General features: G+C 45.6%; 2 protein-coding genes across 3 annotated transcripts; one reads left to right on the forward strand and one right to left on the reverse strand.

Annotated features, from left to right (window-relative positions):
* The first annotated feature begins 19 nt into the window (after positions 1–19).
* Positions 20–4,584, forward strand: LOC118302779 (E3 ubiquitin-protein ligase TRIM39-like). Its single transcript, XM_035629211.2, has 3 exons — positions 20–536; positions 1,906–2,101; positions 2,192–4,584. Exons 2-3 carry the CDS (start codon positions 2,094–2,096, stop codon positions 3,819–3,821), a joined length of 1,638 nt encoding a protein of 545 aa, XP_035485104.2. The 5' UTR covers positions 20–536; positions 1,906–2,093; the 3' UTR covers positions 3,822–4,584.
* A 1,706-nt stretch (positions 4,585–6,290) lies between these two features.
* LOC118302777 (adhesion G protein-coupled receptor G3-like) lies at positions 6,291–14,220 on the reverse strand. 2 transcript variants are annotated; one of them, XM_035629208.2, is made up of 13 exons: positions 14,067–14,220; positions 13,888–13,986; positions 13,704–13,773; positions 12,505–12,592; positions 12,117–12,245; positions 11,081–11,248; positions 10,938–10,986; positions 10,709–10,800; positions 10,361–10,479; positions 8,585–8,865; positions 7,373–7,475; positions 6,931–7,238; positions 6,291–6,838 (listed from the first exon to the last, which is right to left on the reverse strand). In XM_035629208.2, the coding sequence occupies exons 1-13, from the start codon at positions 14,119–14,121 to the stop codon at positions 6,726–6,728; spliced, it is 1,674 nt and encodes a 557-aa protein (XP_035485101.2). In that variant the 5' UTR covers positions 14,122–14,220; the 3' UTR covers positions 6,291–6,725. The 2 variants fall into 2 exon arrangements, with proteins under 2 accessions (XP_035485101.2, XP_035485100.2); XM_035629207.2 differs by having other exon boundaries at positions 6,931–7,244.
* Between the last annotated feature and the right edge of the window lie 28 nt (positions 14,221–14,248).

The raw sequence follows: 14,248 nt of genomic DNA on the forward strand, positions 1-14,248 counted from the left end.
CCCCCAAAGTGTTTGACACTTTCTCCGCGAGCTCACAAAGCGCTGCGCGAGCAGCGGCGCTGCCTCTCGCGCGAGTGTAAGATGTGCAGCGCGAGCGCAGAAATAACCCTCGAGCAGCAGAGCTGCTTTTCCCGCGAGCGAGAGCAGACCCTCTTGAGCCTCAAGGGATTTAAATCTGCGCGCGATGGTTAACATAGGCGCGTGTGAAATCATATAGATCGCTCGTGAGTCGTTTTTTTTGTGCGCCGTATTAATGACCAAATTCTAACTCCATAAATGTCCGTTATTGATATCCTATCACCGATGAGTAGGGGATCAGAGCCATACATTATCCTGTGATCTAGTGCACACGCGCCTTTGATCGGGTACATTACACTCCTGTGATCTGGTACATATACAAAAAACCCCTGAGATCACAGCGACCTGACTGCTTGTTCGGCAGACCTGTATTCACCAGCTCCGCGCACTCTCTTCATCAGCTCTTTCTGTGTCACGGAGGGAGCTCTACCGATGGTACATTTGTTCTGGACCACAAGGTGAGCTATTTCCACATATTTATTCTAGATATTTACTGAGAAAAACATCTTTGAAATGGTCAAAAAGAAAAATCACACTTATGATGACATTATTTACACATGTTTATGAGATAATACCATAAAATGTCCAATGTATCATATTGAGAGCAAGTGTTTATTTCATAGCAAATAGTCCATTTTGATCACATTAGTTTTATTTTGTTACATTTACCATAAAGTGCCAAATGGGAGAGCACTTTTAATTTTCACTTTTTTAATTATTCAACGTCATGAGACTTCTTTTGTTGTATCAAGACCAGTGTTGGACAAGTTACTCAGGAAGGGAAATAAGCTACTTATTACTTATTAAAAAAGTAATTGATTTTAAAAGTAATTAATAACATAACATAACTAGGGCTGCACGGTGGTTTGGTGGATAGCACTTTCGCCTCTTAGCAAAAAGGTTCTGGGTTTGAATCCCGGTTCAACCAGGGCCTTTCTGTGTGGAGTTTGCATGCTCTCCCTGTGTGTGCGTGGGTTCTTCTCCGGGTTCTCCGACTTCCTCCAGGGTGAACCCCGCCTCTTGCCCAATGTTAGCTGGGATTGGCTCCAGCCCCCCCCCCCCCCCCCCCCCCCCGCGACCCTTAAATGGATAACGCGGTAATCAGTAACTGTAATATAATTACTTTTCGGAAATTGTAATCCCTTACACTACTAGTTACTTGGAAAAGTAATGATATATCAGTCATATATTACTGAGTAATTAGTTACTGGCAATGATCAAGACAAAATTCTTTTCTTTAAGGCCTTATGACAGTATCACATGTTCAAAAAATATGTTTAACACTCAAAATTCCACAAATGTCTGCGGTGATATTGTTGTCTCTGAACTCCTGGTTGGTGTTGGGGATGAACAGGCATGCCATTTAAAGTCAAAGTGAAATCTGGTGGATTGTTTCAGCATAACATCCCTCAGCCGAATGGTGGGGATGGCTCAATCAGGTATAGAGTTAAGATCAATACTACTCTCAATAATATATACTGGCTTAAAATATGCTCTACCAAACGGTTGAGCAGGCAGTTAAAGGGGTATATATTCAGAATTGGATTTTCTTCCAATCGACTTATGGAACTCCTGGGTCTATGGTCCGATAGGTTCTAAATCATGTGGTGAGGCTCACCCTCTGTCCACCAGGCTTTGCCTTTTTCTCCTCCATGTTCTTCTTGGCAGTACAATGGTGTGATGTGTGTTTGTGATCTGAGCCAACTGACGCATCTGGTCAGTCTTGCTGAACAGCTACTGTTCAGCAAGACCTGCTTTCCACACACACACAGACACACAAACACACACAAACACAAACACTTGACGGGATTGCTTGTGTGCCTTTAGAAACGGACAGATGACCTCAGGAGTTTTCCCATTGTGCCGCAAGAAAGAGGTGGGGTCACACTGAAGGGAGGTACCACATCCCCCCAGCACTAGTAGAGCGACAGCTGCGCTGCAGTCAGTGCTAGTTTCTGCTTCTCTACAGGACAACAGAAACTTGGTCCCTCCTGCATTAACAAGAACACTGTCATATGAACAGGTGAGTACACATTTTTCTGAAGCAGTATTGACATGTGTGGACGGGATTTTTCATTTGTAGTATTCAACAATTATGAACTTTTCCCTTCAGCATGGCAGCATCTGTCACCTGTCTGCTCTCCGAGCAGCACTTCCGGTGCCCCATCTGCCTGGACGTGTTAACCGCTCCGGTCACCTTACAGTGTGGACACAACTTCTGCAAAAAGTGCATCGTGGAAAACTGGAGAATCAACAGAATACGCCAGTGTGCCCTGTGCAAACGGCTTTTTGACACCAAAATTGAGCTGCATGTCAATACGGTCATAGCCGAGATGGTCGCCCAGCTGGGGCAGTCGGCTGCGGAGAAAGCCTCGGACGTCACCCGAGCGGGAGAGGTCCCCTGTGACGTCTGCCCCGGCACCAAGCTGAAGGCTCTCAAGTCCTGCCTGGTGTGCCTGGCCTCGTACTGTGAGACCCACCTGGAGCGACATCGGACGGTGTCGGGCCTGACGAGGCACAAGCTCGTCGACCCGTTGGACAACCTCGAGGGCCGAATGTGCACACAGCACGATGAGCTCATGGAGCTGTTCTGCAAGACTGACCAGATGTGTGTGTGTCGGCTCTGTAACGTGCTGGACCACGAGTCGCACAACGTCGTGCCCCTCAGAGACGAATATGAGGGAAAGAAGACTGAGCTGGGGAGGGCCGAGGCCAAATTCCAGCGCATGATCCAGGAGAGGCATCTGAAGGCACAGGAGCTCCGGGGGTTGGCAAAGCTCTGCAGGGAAGCTGCGGACAAAGATATAGCAGAAGGCGTGTGTGTCTTCACTCTCCTGACACAGCTTGTTGAGACAGGCCTGGCCGAACTCATCGACCAGATCAAAAGAAAAAAGGAGATTACAGCAAATCATACTGAGGGACTCATCGAAGAGCTGGACCGGGAGATCTCTGAGCTGGTGAGGAGAAATGGTGAGGTCAAGCAGCTCTCACGCTCTGACGATCACCTCAGCATCGTCCAGAACTTCTCTTCCGTGACCGCCTCTCCAGCCATGACGGACTGGGAGAAAGTCAGCCTCCACAGGCCGTCGTCCGACGGGACCGTGGCCAGGGCCGTGGGCCGCCTCTGGGAGACGCTCAGCAAAGAGACGAGGACGCTGCTGGAGGCCGAACTGAAGAGAGTGCAGCAGTACGCTGTGGATGTGACCCTCGATCCCAACACCGCGCACCCCAAACTCATCCTGTCGGACGACGGGAAGCAAGTGAACCACAGCGAAGAGGCGAAAACTCTCCCGGACAATCCGGAGAGATTTTCGTACTGTGTCATTGTCCTGGGGAGGCAGAGCATCTCCTCGGGCCGGTTCTACTTTGAGGTGGAGGTTGAGGGGAAGACCAAGTGGGACCTTGGAGTGGTCAGTGTGTCGGCGAACAGGAAAGGACAGGTCAAGTCCAGCCCAGAGGACGGCTACTGGACCCTGCAGCTGAGGAATGGAAACGAGTACGTCGCTCTCGCAGACCCCGACGTCTTGCTCTCGTGTAGATCGTGTCCCCAGAAGGTCGGCGTGTTTGCGGATTACGAGGAGGGTGTGGTCTCTTTTTATGACGTCAACGCTGCAGACGTTATCTACTCCTTCACTGGCTGCACTTTCGCCGACAAACTCCACCCGTTCTTCAGTCCCTGCTTCAATGACGGCGGCGACAACTCTGCTCCTCTCAGGATCTCTGCTGTTCAGAAAAGTGATTAAATCAAGTAATTGATTCAATCACCCCCTGATCCAACCACCATCTTCTAAACATGAGTTGATTTTAAAAATAATTGATTGATTTCAGGTAAAACTATGAATGGATATGGTTGACGAAAGTTTTTCATGCTTCAACATCAGTGTTTCAGTCACAGAGGTTTGTGTTTATCTGTTACTTTTTACTTCCCACAGACTCTCAATCAATTTATGGTTTTGTTCAGGAATCAGCTGGCTTGATATGTGGATATGTGTTTTTCAATCAGTTCATAATTTATGTACCTCGCCATGTGCTACTGCAGAAGTTATTACAATAAGGAATTGATGCGCAGTACATAACTTCACACAATTCTGTAAAATTGTTAACTTAATTTAATATTTAGCCATTATATAACATATTTAATTCAAATATGTGTATTGTTGTGTAGTGTTTTTCTTTGTATACCAGGGCTGATGGCCCAGGGTAGACATACTGCATGTTATCTTACAGTACTGTACTGTAAGTAGGACAAACCGGAATTGTATTTTGCTTTAATGTGATGTTGTTTGTCTTTTCTTTTGGGAGGTTTTTGATAGTTTTATCACTCTAAAATATCTCTGCGTTGTTTTATTTATATTTGATTGGTGTTTATTCCCCATGTTTCTGCCATTTCCACGTTTTTTTTATGGATGAATAAATTGAACCTTGGCCCTTGTATATCCAGAAGATGGGGCTCATCTGCCACTGAAACATTCTGCTGACTGACCAAAAGTAAATGTCCAAAAGATACCAGAGGGAGTTGGGTCTCATTTCTTTTGTAAGAACAGTGTTTAACTGTTACCCTCAGGCGCAAAGCACCATTTACAACAATTATGCAATGATGTTTGATTCAGAGACACTTTACACTGAATTCTTCTTTTACACAGATTTTTTTTCACTTAATTTTTCTTTAAAGGTCCCCTATTATGAAAATTACTTACTTACTTACTTATTACTACTTTTCATGTTTTCTTACCCTAAATATGTGTTAACGGACCCCCCAAACGTCAGAAAAGTCCATCCTCTCTCTCTTTTTCTTGCTCCAACTTTAAAAAAAATCGTGTGCTCAAGAGAGCTGTTCAGCTCGCAGCGCATCATTACGTCACGATGCTCCTCAGCCTGGCCTCAGCTCCTCCTCCAGGTAGCGTCACACACCCAGAGCTCGGTGTGGTTCGCGCCCACTGAGGCCTGCTAAACGTATCTCGCCGCGGCCATGTTTCATTTCCTCGCTAACATCGGCTCCCGGTTAACAATATGGCCAAGATACGAGGATGCTCTGTTGCTGGTTGCAAAAACGGACACAGAAGTGTCCATATTCTGCCTTAGCGCCGCAGCTAATGTGGCTATGTTGTAGAGCACATCCTATTGATGGACAGGCTGAGTGAATAAAGCATGACTGAACGCCACTTTATTATTTAGTGTGTTAGCGGTAATCTGGCCCTGTACTTGTGTTTTCATTTTGCTTTTTGTGAAACTTCATACCGGCTTTCACCGGCGTGGTAAACGCCGTGCCGGGGCGAACGGTGCTGGGAGCGGATGCTGGGACGAACGCCATGCCGAACACCGTGCCGGGGCGGACTCCGGGACGAACGCCATGCTGGGACGAACGCCATGCCGAACGCCGTGCCGGGGCGGACTCCGGGGCGAACGCCGGGGTGATGCCGGTGAACGCCGTGAACTCAGTGTCTGTGTTCGCTCAGTGTAAATAAAGGGGCGAGGCCCCGGAAAGACTAGGCCACATCCACTTCCTGAAAGGGGTGAAACCAGCCTAAGGACATTTACATAAAAGCAACAGACACAGAAACAGCTCATCCAGAGAAGGGCTGAGATGGAGGGCTTCAGAGGGCTTTAGAGGTTTCACAGTATGAGGGACCTGAGGGGTATTTTAAGAAAAGGAAACTTCGAAGACATGTTTTGGGGACCTCAGCGATCAAATATAAACGTGTTAAAAGGAGTAAAATAGTGGATCTTTAGCATCGAAAAACACAAGTGAAAATCAGCGTTGAAAGAATTCAGTAGTAGAAATTCAATGCCTTAAAAATTTCAGAATCTGTCCGGTTCCTTAGAGCAGCCTGGTTGTATACATAGGTGTATTCTTTCGTGACTGGTGACAAGTTTGACTCTTTATTAGTGGCTGGATTTATTCATCGTACGACAAACAACCCTAGATCTGACTCTCCTTCGTTCAGACCTGAACTATATAGGGTGGCTCCTGCCGAGTTTGTTGCCTGAGGGCCTTGTCCTGCCCCACCTGTCTAATCCGAAAGCACCTTATCTGTCCCAGATGTGATCAGTGCATTACAAAGATTATCCGTTGTAGGTCATTGACCCCCACAGTCCCAGATGTACCTGCAGGCCATTGTGGTGCCACAAAACATATACAATAAACCTTCCTGTCTTACTCACACATAGGGACATGACTACCTAAACATTTCATACTCACACTGGTATCGGAATCGGAATCAGAATTGACTTTATTGTCATTGTTAGCACATACAACCGAATTAGAAATGCTACTCTATGATGCAAACATGACAACACAAAACACATATCCCCTGATATTCCCACCTTAAATGCCTTTTTGATCCTGACATGTCACTTTTGCGGAGAAGAATATTATACATTATAACATTATAATTCAGCAGTAAGATCATTGGCAACATCTGCCTGTCCATTTTTGATACAACTGTATCCATAAGAATCATAATTGTTGTTGTTATTTATCATTTTGATGATGCCTTATTTTCCTTTATTCAAAGAAAAGGGAAGATATCAACAGACAAATAAATGTATTGTTAGCTAACTGCATATGACTGGCGTCCAAAGGTCAGTAAACACATATTATAGGCAATGGATCATACATACACATGCATATATTTTGGCTGCAAATATCATTTATTGACGATGGTAGTCATATTCTGTGAAGACGGGTCTCTGATTGATGAGCTGTTGTCAGATTGAGACTTGCGGGTCAAGGCCATGGACCACAGGAACATAAATACACCTGAGAAGAGAAAAAAAAACAAAAAAAACGTTAAAGCGCGGTGCACACTGCACTGCTGTGCTGTATGCTGTGAGGATCATGCCCACACCGACCCTGCAGGGAGTTAAGTATAGTGAACACATAGATCCCAGGGAGAGAGATGTAGGTGGTGGCCGCCAAGCCCCACGGCAACCCCAGCACCCAGCTGAGGCCCAGCACGGTGACGCCGTCCTTCCACAGCCTCGTCCCCCCCTCACTGTTCCCTGTCTTCCAGTCTCCACTGCCCCGTCTAACGCTCCAGAGCTTGAACACCACCAGCCCCAGCATGCAGGAATTGTACAGTATCACCAGGCACGGAAAGGCCACCGTAGTGATGTAGCTGACTACGAGCCTTTGCGGGAACTGGTTGCTCATCCAGCATCTGTGAGTTTTTAGAAGGCAAAAAAAAAAGTCAACGTGACATGGACACAGAATAAAGCAGAGAATAACTGAAGTCACGCAATTCAGATGTCCAGCAAATCAAACTGTCTGTGTGGCTGAATGTTGATTTCTTACATCTGCGCTGTTGAATTGTGGTTCCTGGCATCCCTCAGTTCCAGACTGTTTTTGCCATAAACACCTGAAATCGCACAAACCACTGCTATCAGTGTAGGGAGACCTGCAGAAAGACAAGGGATATTCCAAATATTATAAATTTCAAAGATCAAAATAAAGTCAATCATCAAACTCTCGCCACTCTCATTGACCCTGCCACTCGCTCAACGACAGACAGAGCTACAGCAGACATTTTTTCTCGAGCATTAGCGGAGACCAAAAAAACGGAGCTAAAAGAATGATCATCAAGCGGACAGAAATATGCCTCCAAATGAATCACAATATTTATCCATATGTGCAGGTTGTGTAAGGTCCATAGACTGTATATAAGGTCCCGTGCCGTACAAGGTTTGTGCTGATCCCACGTAACTTTTCAGTTAATATGTTCTTTTTTGTTCACCAAAAACAAATTTGCAGTAAATATTGTATAGGCCTTTTTCCACAGAATTTTCCAAGAACCTATCAAAAGGAACAATACATTGGTTTTCAAAAACAAAATCACTCCAATCAAACAGATAATCACTACGTCTACCTCTACCTCTCTCACATTTTAAAATCTGAAAGGGAAAACTCCGGAGCATTATGCTGGTTGCATATTCAAAACCACGAAGAAGAGTGTACAACCAATCACGTATCTGGTTGTGGCCCGAGAACACGGCCTCAACCGCAGCTCCTAAAAACGGAAGGCAATGCAGAATCGCAATACCAGAGATGGCCACCAGGGGTTGGCTACAAAAAACCCCAGAAGGCGCCTGCCTGCCGAATTCCAAACTCGAGGCTTGAAAACGTCAGTTCACAAACCAGTGGGTGACGTCACAGTGGGTTGCCACTTGGTGTGTAAACAATAAAATGAGCGATGGATAAATTCCATTTAGCTGCTTCAGTTTCAGGGTGCTGGTATTGTTCATGCCGGCTCGCTAAACCAACTGACACAATAAAATGAAGGGGCCTGTGGGGTCTGGGGGTTCTTGTGCTTGTTCCTCCCAGTTGGTAATCCTGACTTCATTGTAATAACTCAGCCTTTGTGTTTTCTACTGCACCCCCCTGTGGTCAAAAACTTGGAAAAAATATCAGATTTGAGCTACACCTTACATACTTAATTAGTTAGTTACTTACGTACTTTTGTATCATTCTAATTGAACGGAAACAATACCCCAAGCAGAATCCGCTCACCCCATCCGACCAAGCTGAGTTTGAGCATGTATCTCCTGACGTAGATGTTGAAGACCTGGACAAGGAGAAGGTAGAGGTGGAACCCCTCCAGGGTCATCCAGCAGAAGGTGGCCAGCATGGACCAGTGCAAAAAGAGACCCAGGCAGCGGCAGACCCAGCCCTCCTCGCCCCCCGCGAGCTGCCGCACCCAAAAGCTGCTCAGCAGGAAGCCGAGGTGGAGGCAGAGCAGCGCCCCCGTCAGGTGCATGTGCACACCGATGGCCTTCTTGGGACACCGGCGCCTGAAAGACAAACAGCTCACATTGCAAATCATGGTCATTTTCATACACGCCCACAGAGCAGGTAAAATAATACGTCTGGCTCATTTTCACCCGAATTCTACAGGTACTTTCACCTCAACATAATCGATTAATCGGTTCAAGTAGTTTTTATGGAAAAGAGGTCCAAATTCTCTGATTTCAGCTTCTTAAATGTGAATATTTTCTGGTTTCTTTGCTCCTCTATGACAGTAAACTAAATAACTTTGTTTTGTGGACGAGAAAGAACATCGTCTTGGGGTTTGGGAAACACAATCGTCATTTTTTCACCATTTTATGACATTTTATGGACCAAACAAATAAATGAATCGAGAAAATAATCGACAGATTAATCGATTATGAAAATAATCGTTAGTCGCGGCCCTGTGGCTTACAGAATTCATGACCCTCAGGTCTTAAAGATGGGGAAGGGGCACTAAAGTGTAACTAGTTTGTGTGTGGGAAAAAAAAAAAAAGTGAGTATAGCTGCTCCAAATGCCACACTCACGCGCTGACTCCTCAAAACCAGCTCCTGGAACCAGCTGATTGGGCTAAACCATAGGCTGCCATATCATGGGGGGTATTTTGGAGTTGGTTAGTTTGGCTTTGAATTTAGTTATATTTGGCATCCATCTTGTATTCACGTCATGTATTATTTGGTTTAGCCAACCCAGTGTATATGTTCTCCCATATGTCTGTGAGGTTTGTTTGTGCAGTTAACACCTTATTCATTTAGCTGGTGTCTTTAGTTAAGTATAGTTATGTTTTGTTGACCTATTTCATAGGCCTAGTGGTTAAATTGTTGGTTAATTGATTTTGTACTTTTTTGGGTGAATAAAAACCTGTTTCCTCTTTGCCTCACTGCCTGGTTCCTGATACACACCTCCACATTCTGATGTGGGGAGGGGCTTGTAGGGGGACAGGTTGTTCAGATGCAGCTCAACCCTCCATCAAGTGTCAATTTGACTCGAGAGATATTACAGCATCTCCTCAGAAACCGGTGTCGAGAGGGGTGCCGCACTTTGAAACATGAAATCACAACGCGGCCGGCCAAAAAAAACCAACACACACAAACACACAAGGTATCAGTGAGTAAAAGCGGGCTGGAACGTGCCCTCCACTGGAATGCCTGAAAGAGAACAATTCAACATACGTTTCAACACATGCCAACAAACCTCTGTGACCAAAAATAACCTTCTCTGCTAACACGCCATCAGACCACAACCTGCGCGCGCAGAAAAAGGAAAAGTTGCTGTGGTTCTGACAGGGTGTTTTAAAACAGGAAGTGCAATTCTTTGCCTCAGACAGCTGAAGTGCAGAGCCGCAGAGCCAGGGCTGTCTTCCACGTCCCTTACTCACTTGAACTCGTGAAGACTTACATGTGCATGAGACTTACATGTGCCTGGACTGCCTGATCTTCACACCCTTTAATACATTATATATATATATTCGAGGACAAAAAGCGTGAGAATAAACTCACTGTAGACATGTGCAGATGATCAAGCTGCTGACAGTGAAGAAGACGGAGAGCGCTGATCCGATGTAGGTGATGTAGCTTAGATTCGTGGAATGAGTTTCTCCCACTGACAGTACAGGATTCTGGCACAACAAATAAGAGGACACGTTCACAGCTCAGCTTAAGGTGCACATATAAAAAAGAATGAAGTTGAAATACTGTTAATTAAAAAAAAAAAACTGAGATATTTATACCAGTTAAAGGACGTATATTTTATATATTCAATTATATCCACTAAGAGACACAAAATGGGCCCTCAAGTAATGATTGCTACAGAAGTGGAAAATGTCACATAGGAAAAAGTTATTTTACCACAAGCACAGCAAAGAAACTGAGGTGGTTGCAGCTGCAAACAACCGCGGCACCGGTGTCATTGGTCTCACAGCCGTGCCCGCTCCAATGACCTGAAAACATACACACACGCGCGCACACACACACACACACACACACACACACACACACACACACACAAAATGGTCATGTGTAAATTGTCTTTTTATCCAAGAGCAAAGAATTGTGTATAGGGTGAGGTGTCGCCCACCTGCTCCGTCCTCTAACTCCTCCCAAAACACACAAGACCCCTTTTCCATCTGAAACGTATTGAACGGTGAGTGAAGACCACAGGAAGGCAGATCACTATTTTGTATAAGTGGATACCAATCGCCGCTCGCTCGCTCACTTTACCTGCTTGTCGTGTGTGAAGGTCAGTGTGATGGGCTGCGAGAGGTTTACGACGGGACGGCTCCCTGCCCTCACTGCCAGGACTAGCCCTCCCATCACAGAGCCTTGCCCGTGGGCACTGCTGTTGGGTGTGAGCGCTGTCCTCGTTCCTTTCATGCGACGGGGACTCGGCTGCAGGGACAGACAGAGGTGGCCCCGGGGGCTCACGGCATTAACGGCGAGGTGCATTAGAGGTAAATGAGCTTCCCGAAAACATGGCGAGGAATTTTCAGTTTCAACTACGACATCTACGGTATCGGCCTTCACTGGCGGACTGATGGGGAGGGGTCACCAAAGTACCCTCAAGAGTGGTGAAAACAAGAGGAAGTTCCCTATGGGCTGCCCTTCACTCGGGAATTAAAACAACTGTGTGCCCTCTAGGGTGCCCTTTCATTTAATAAATGATCACAATGTGCCCTTTAGAGCAAGACAAATTTGATAACGTGTCTTAATGAGTGCCCTTCTAGTGGAGAAAACGTGATGCAGTGCCCTTTAAGGTGCCCCCTTACAATGGTCTAAACTTGACGTTCCCTATATGGGTGCCCTTCCAATGGAAAAGGGTGCCGTCTATGTCGCCCCTACATGACAGTGCCCCAAAGGGTGCCTTTTCCAGTAGAGAAAAATGGGATGTAGTGGTGTATACGGTACTCCTACAGGTGAGAAAACACGATGAAGTGCCCAATTCGGTACGAGTGAATTTTGGTGCGTTGGTGGGGGCCCAATGGCGTGCCCCTTTTTATTTTTTCCGCCCCTGCCCCTCCAAAAGCCTGGGCCGCCACTGTCACCCTTCACTCGAATTCACGCAGCGGCTGATTATTCCCATATGTGGAAATCAAAATGCAAATCAGCAAGAGGGGGAAGGTTTTACTTTAATGCAGAGGGAGCCGACTTAAATAAAGCTGTGTAAAAAAAGAAAAACAATCCACCGGATTTCCTGAAGCTCAAAAAAACATCTCTAATTCACCTGAGGAGGTATTTTTGCACCTTCGGGGCTACTGACCGTGAAGTAAGTGCTGTTGATCACTGTGGTCACCAGCACTACGTCCGTCTGCGATTCATCCCCTCTGCTTCTCCGGAGAGCTGAGGATGGGATGTGAACCCTGTGCATCGAAGTGGGACTCACTTCAGCCTGAAGGCCGTACGTACACACAAGAACATGCAACAAACGGTTACACATTTCGGATGCACGGCACGGTACAGAGGAGAGAGCACATTTCCCATAATGGATTTTTGACACGTGGCCAATGAAACATTGTATAGATGAAACTGTAACAGCCTGAACTTGACATGTAGACGGATTATATTTCTCATTTGTTAGTGGACATCATGTGATAACCCTAACCTGAGACAAGAGCCTGGGATCAGTTACCCAAACCATAAGGCCTCACCTCTTGAGACGAGTTCACTGTCTGAAGAACGAAGTTTGGTATGAAACTGCGTCCCCGGACGCAGGTTGAAATCCTTTCCTCGTAACACCTACCGACACACACGTCACACACGTCAGCGGCCACGAAGTTACACGCTCGTGTGCACAACGGCGCCGTACTGTTAGAATGCCGCAAACACTTTGATCAGTGGGGATTTGAGGTGCATAAAACAACGTAAGCCAAGGTGTCTTCGGCTCATGCACGGCGGCAGTGTGTGAGTGAAAACCTTTGACAATCATGTGACAATCATTGAACACAATAGGCCGCCGTTAGAAAACGCTTTGGTGTAAACAGAGAAAGGCTTACAGCCTCTGTACATTGTCAACTACATGGTGATCTATAATAATTCATTCTCTTTGTTTTTAACCACAGACACACCATATCCCAGAATTCAGACAGCAAGGAACAATCGCGCGTATTCACTGGCGCAAGAGAAAGACATTTGATAACGCTTTATTTTACGGTCCGTTTATTACCTGGTACTTACTAAGAAACTAGACGGTTAACAAAAAATAGTAACTACAAAAGTACCAAAATAACTTAGTTATTACAACGTTATTACCTAGTAGGTACATGGAAACATACTAGGAAACTAGATGGTAATACAATCTGTGTTTTAAGAAAGTACCCATATGAAAAAAATAGTACGTACTAAGCTATTAATTTGTGAGTACATGAAAACCTACCAGGAAACTAGATGGTAATACAATCTACGTACCAGAAGGAAATATGTAAGTACCGAGTTATTACCTAGTAAGTACATGGAAATGTACTAGGAAACTAGATCGTAAAACAAAACTTATCAAGAAAGTACCATAGCAGAGGATAGTATGTACTAAGTTATGATCTCGTGAGTACATACAATACATTGTTGAGTTCCAGTTAGTTACCTTTATATACCATTAACTGCCAATCTGAAGTATTTTCTTTCTGGCTTGATGATGTGCCATGGGTGCTTAATGAACTGTCAAAGTGTTCTTTCCCAGTACTTAATTATTACCTTCTGTGTACCTTCTATGTACTAGGACTAGTAAAATAAAGCCATGCATATTTCCCTGTTTTACTGAGTACTTTCTTACTAAGTACACATAGTCTACTTTGAAAGGGTTTTTTATTTCACCCTTCTACTGCGTCAGCCTAGTCTCCACTATTTGAGTTACCTGGTCCAGTGGGCGGTTTGATGGCAGAGGGCACTTCGATAGCACTCGCTGAGGACATCCTTACACAAATCTGTCAGTGACAAACACAGACAGAGTCGATAGTGGTGCAAAAATATTGACAGACAAACAAGTTAAGACACGGAGAGACAAGATTCCCTGTCGCCACGGTCCGATCACCACTCACTCAGGGATGATGTGGGTATACGCGTTGCACAACTGGGATGGTCCATAACGTCTGGACCACGAGTGGCTTCATTACTCGCTTGTCTCGACGATCCACGGCCTGAAAAGTTTAAAATGGTATTTAACACACACGCACACACACACCATGAACCAGTACAGCAAACAGGCGAAGAAACTCACTGCCGGCTCGAGCCGTCGACAGCCAGGAAAGGGTGATGATGAGAAAAATCCACATTGCGTCTCACTGTCTCTCACACACACACACACAGATGCTGATTCATGCCCACAGTTGTTCCACTTGCTAATGTGACGAGTTTCACATCTACATCACATGGTCGTGGTGGTAATGTTGGGATGGAACT

This window comes from Scophthalmus maximus, chromosome 4 (assembly GCF_022379125.1).
Source record: "Scophthalmus maximus strain ysfricsl-2021 chromosome 4, ASM2237912v1, whole genome shotgun sequence".
In the NCBI taxonomy this organism is placed as follows: Eukaryota; Metazoa; Chordata; class Actinopteri; order Pleuronectiformes; family Scophthalmidae; genus Scophthalmus; species Scophthalmus maximus.

Bases quoted from the DNA above. Each gene is read 5' to 3' on its own strand.
- LOC118302777 (XM_035629207.2), bottom strand. From the start codon at position 14,121: ATGTGGATTTTTCTCATCATCACCCTTTCCTGGCTGTCGACGGCTCGA. The intron at 13,774-13,887 runs GTGAGTGGTGAT...TGTCACTGACAG, and splicing joins TATACCCACATCATCCCTGA to ATTTGTGTAAGGATGTCCTC. The intron at 7,245-7,372 runs GTAAGAAATCAA...CCTTCTAAAAAC, and splicing joins CACAATTCAACAGCGCAGAT to TCACAGATGCTGGATGAGCA.